This window comes from Cannabis sativa, chromosome 4, assembly GCF_029168945.1.
Source record: "Cannabis sativa cultivar Pink pepper isolate KNU-18-1 chromosome 4, ASM2916894v1, whole genome shotgun sequence".
Taxonomy (NCBI): Eukaryota; Viridiplantae; Streptophyta; class Magnoliopsida; order Rosales; family Cannabaceae; genus Cannabis; species Cannabis sativa.
In genome coordinates, this window is record NC_083604.1 from 1,884,972 (window position 1) to 1,890,073 (window position 5,102).

The 5,102-nt window shown below is 32.0% G+C and overlaps 1 protein-coding gene across 1 annotated transcript; it reads left to right on the forward strand.

Moving 5' to 3' along the window:
- On the forward strand, positions 1 to 4,386 carry LOC115714526 (uncharacterized). Its single transcript, XM_030643257.2, has 3 exons — positions 1 to 237; positions 2,471 to 2,676; positions 3,593 to 4,386. Exons 1-3 carry the CDS (start codon positions 136 to 138, stop codon positions 3,858 to 3,860), a joined length of 576 nt encoding a protein of 191 aa, XP_030499117.1. The 5' UTR covers positions 1 to 135; the 3' UTR covers positions 3,861 to 4,386.
- The last annotated feature ends 716 nt before the right edge of the window (positions 4,387 to 5,102 follow it).

The window sequence follows — 5,102 nt, forward strand, 5'->3', positions numbered from 1 at the left end:
AGAGAGAAAAAAGAGTAAAGTTTCTCACTGTATTCACACACTCTTTTCACAGAACTTTTAAGCTCTCTCTGAACTCTCATTACCCATTTTTATAGCTTCATTAGGGCAAAAACGAAGAAGAAGAAGAAGTAACCAATGAAAGAAGGAAGGGGATCTTCTCTGGTTCATCTTCTTGTCGTAGTTCTGAGCTTGGTAGCTTTTGGTTTCGCCATTGCCGCCGAGAGACGGAGAAGCGTTGTAAGTCTATTCTTTCTCTACTTCCTTTGTTTATGTGATGAGAAATGGAAATTGGTGTTTTTATGTTCGTTTTGTGATTTTGAGTTGGTTATGTGCTCTGTATTAGGAAGTTGATCTGTCTAAACAATGATTTTGAAGTTTAACTTGTTGTGTTAATGGAGTAGTGAGATTATTATCAGGTTTGATTAAGTTCTGATCTTGAAGTTGCATAACGTTAGTGTACTTATATATAATATATATTTAATTTCAAATAGAGTATTAGAATTTAACCGAATTCCTGCAAATATACTAAGTAATGATTTTGAAATTCAGAGAATATTCGTGTTTCTCTTTCTGGATTGTAATATTTAATTGATTTATTCAGGAAGAGATGCTGTAGCATGTGAGAGGTTTTGTACTAGTATATACGTTACTATCATAAACTTATCATATTATTTTATGGTATGGATGGAGTATGGACTATACAACACCATCAATCTTTATGTATCAAATTATTAGGAATAAGAGAAACAGAGGCATTGATCTCTACAGCACTTGGTTTGTGTCGGTGACGTTTTGTGAAGACTCTAATTGACAATTGTTTCGTCAATTTCATTTCATTTTGCTTTATTTTCTACTGGTTGTGTAATTAAACCATTCAGTTAACTGCTTATTGAAATTAATGACAAGCAATTAGAGGAGGGATTAGTTAAAATTAAACTGCTTATTAGTCTTGTTTATTTATGCTGTACATTCAAACGTTACATCACCTTATTTTTTAAATATATTAATATTAGGATAAAAATGTCATATGACGTGTTACATGTTCGAACATTAAAGTAATTTAAATGTTACTGTTTCTTTTAACTAAGATATGTAACATTTCTCTTTAAGGTTACTTTATCTACAGTTATACTTATTTATATCTAACTACGCTATTTATAGCTACTTTGCCCAAATTTAGATGTTGAGAAATCATGATTAACAGTACTTATACTGTACATTATCAATTTACCAGTTATATTGCACCTTTTGTTTGTTGTTCTTATCCTGCTACAGCACTGAGGCTAACCAGATGTTTTTGGTTACTTTTTTTTTTTAATTGTTAATTATAGGATATGCATTTGGTTATTTTTCATGAAGCGTATGCATTTGTGGATTGGTGTCTGGCTTTCAAATAGAATCTTTAGTGTCGTGTCATGATCTGGCGACATGAATTTTATTATGATTCTTTCTTGCCTTAGAAATTTGCATAAAAAATATTAACAAGCCCAAATGGAAAAATCAGTTACTGATAATTCAGAAATAGTTAAAGCAGGTTTGTGTGAATTTCCAATAACTTTATACTCTTGAATTTTTGTTGAAATAAATTATGTAGCCAGAACAAGCACCATATATTTGTATATCAAAATTCCTAGGCAATGAATTTAAGTTCATGTCTTGAAAGTAATGTAAGGAATGGAATATTTGTATATCAAAATTCCTTGGCAATGAATTTAAGTTCATGTCTTGAAAGTAATGTAAGGAATGGAATAGATTGGATTTGGATTTGCTTCTCCTTGTGAAGTTGTGGATGTGTTGCTTTACTCTGTAATCTGTTTAGAAAGAATTCTCGGTCGACAGTTTGTTATTTTTGTTAATCTGCAATTTGTTGGCTCCATGTGATGAAATTTACATTAAGCTCCCATTGTGATTGGACATCTTTTTTTCTTTTCAAGCTTGTGTCACTATCATTATCTTAGGAGACAGACCGTAAATAAGCAATGAATAGGGCGAATCCTAAGCAAGACTTATTTGTGTGTTTTTGGGTTTTGGAAGGTCTTGCTCCAGGTTTCAGTCCAAGCCAGTTTCTTGCAATGTGTTTCTATTTATTATGTACGGGATTACATAATTGATTTTTGTACACATGAAGCATAGTGTATTTGAAATAACTTTGAAATTGAGTTTTTGCTGGTTTTGCTGTGCCTCAATTTGATAGGTTACTGTGTCAAGTTGACACATAAGCAAAAACTTCAAAGGCAGTGTCATTGTTTTTATTAGCGATAGTATCAACTTAATTTGTCTTCCATTAATAAAATGCAAAACTCAGTTGGTTATTGAATCTCGAATCTGGTCTAGAATATACCATTGTTTTCATGCTAATGTTTGTTTTGCTACTATCCAGGAAGAGTCTAAAGTGTAGTTAACATGTGGTACTTATTTAGCACTACTTTATGCTCTACTCACTTATTCCATACCCTTTTTTAATTGACAGGGTCACATAGTTAATGATGAACGGACGAATTCAACCTATTGTGCGTATAACTCAGATGTTGCTACTGGTTATGGAGTTGGGGGCTTCTTGTTTCTTCTTTCAAGTGAATCTCTGCTTATGGGTGTGACTAAGTGCATGTGTTTTGGGAGACCTTTGGCCCCTGGTAGTGATCGAGCTTGGTCCATCATATATTTTGTCTCGTCATGGTGAGATTCTTTATATTGCATTTTGCATGGGTGTGTCTTATCAGTTTTCATTCATAGTTTATTGTCTCTTAATTAGGAACTACTACAATTCTGAAACCTACTTTTTGTCATACCAGAACTAATTACGTAGACATCACATTTATTTTTTGATAAGACCCAAACCAATCAAACAGTAGAAAAACGCCAATAGAGCAACAAACTAGAACCAGCACAATAGATTTAGTGAAATAATGCAGAAAATGAAGGAGTGAACTAGAATTGATAGGAAATCATTAGCAAGTAGCAACAGTAACCACCCCAATACAATGACTCTATACCCTATCAGACCAATGATGCAGAGAACATTCTCAATTCTTGCGTACCCACAACTATCCTCTTACTCACCTCGATATACTAACCAATTCCCCACCCAATAACCACCCCAATACATTGACTCTATACTCTTTTTATTTGCTACAATCGACCACACTTTATTAATCCAGGGTCTTAACATTTTGCATTTCTTTTCATGTCATGTGTTTTCCTGTTTCTGCTGGCTCCTAGAAATCCTGGACATAATATTAAATGACTATCGAATTTTAATCTTTCATTGGTGCGCTAAGATTGGACGGTTGAGACTAGTGATCTATGCAATGTACTGTATGAAACTTAGTTTAGGATATAGCCTTCTTTCTTAAAAAATTATTATTTTCTTATTTACATACTAACTTGGAACTAAGATGAGCCGCTACAGCATAGAAGTTACATTGATGCCAACCGATATGGTGTTCTGTTGTTAATGCTAGTTCCTATCATTGCCAAAATTCATTTCAATCTCAGTAGTTCCACTTCATAACAACACATTTTTTCACAAACACATAATTTTTCACACACTCCAGCTTAGATTAATCTGAAAACATGTTACGTATCTCCACAGGGCGACTTTTCTGGTAGCAGAGGCATGTCTAATTGCAGGTGCAAAGACGAACGCTTATCACACGAAGTACCGAGGGATGATTTATGCTCAGAACTTCTCGTGTGAATCTTTACGGAAAGGCGTGTTTGTTGCAGGTGCAGTATTTGTGGTAGCAACAATGATTCTAAACGTGTATTACTACATGTACTTTACCAAGGCAACTACTAACCAGACAGCTCATAAAACAAATCGATCAAGCTCAACTGTTGGGATGACTGGGTATGCTTAGAATAAAACTATTTTTATGTGTGTTCGGAATGCCTTTCTGATGTTTTTGACTTAAAACTCCGGTATCCATTCCGTTTATGTAGTTATATAATATAGGTGACGTTTCGTTGTATCGGTTTTACTTTGTAATTTTTTGGGAAAGGTGGACCTTTTAATGTTCAAGTAAAATCTTTCCATGGAGGATCAAAGATTTAGGTGGGGTTTTGTCACTGAAAAAAATAATATATATTTATATATATAGGAGAGAGTGAGGTAGGTAAAGGCATGGTGATGAGATTGGTATGGGGACTTTAGGAGGCAGATGGAATATAATTAGTTGAGGTTGTTCCTGTGTTTTTGTTTTTGCCAACATAGGATCTCAACTGTTATTCTAACTGTTTAGGATTGAAATTGGACAAAAATTCAACCCCATCTTATGTTGACTCAGTTGGAAGCTGTTGCACCCTACAATAGATCTTTCTTTTGCAAATGTTTCACTGTATCTGTCTTACTAATCTCTTGTTGAAAGTAAAAGAAGTCTTTTCTAATTTCTTTTCCTTCTAATTTACAACAACCCCATTTGAGTTGGAGAAACAACATTTAGGAAGTTTATAGCATAATTAAGTGATTAGGCAAAGGAGGCTTAAAAGTAGGGATATTCATAAAATCAATCGAATAATTTCCACATGCGGATTGTGTTGATGTAAAAGTAACTATTCCAAATCCATATATATAATATAAAATATTATGTATATAATTAGTATTTAATGTAAAAAATAATAACTTAAAAATTAAAATTTTCACATATGATACAAATATATTTTAAAATTAAATAGATTAAATTTATACTCTATTTTTATACGAAAAATATAATTTAAAACAATTTTTTTTTTCTTTTTCCTTTGAATTTGTTGTTTTTATTGTAATTTATTGTTGGAGATATAAAGTCACAATAATTTGTTATATTTAATTGTTAGTTAAGTGAAAAAAGAAATATTTTCTAATAAATATTAAATAATTCAATATTAAAAAGAAATAAATCTAAATTAATCTATTCTGTATATTTGTGGATTGGATTTAATTTGAGCTATTATGTAGATTAGATTCAAAATATGATATTTGCAATTAGTATTGATTGTGTGGAATGAATTAGATGAACACTCCTACTAAAAAAGACCCAATGTTTTCATTTTGCTCCAATAAATAGTGATTGAAAATATAATGATGGTTTATGTTAAAAGTGTTTGAGCCTAATAATTGACAT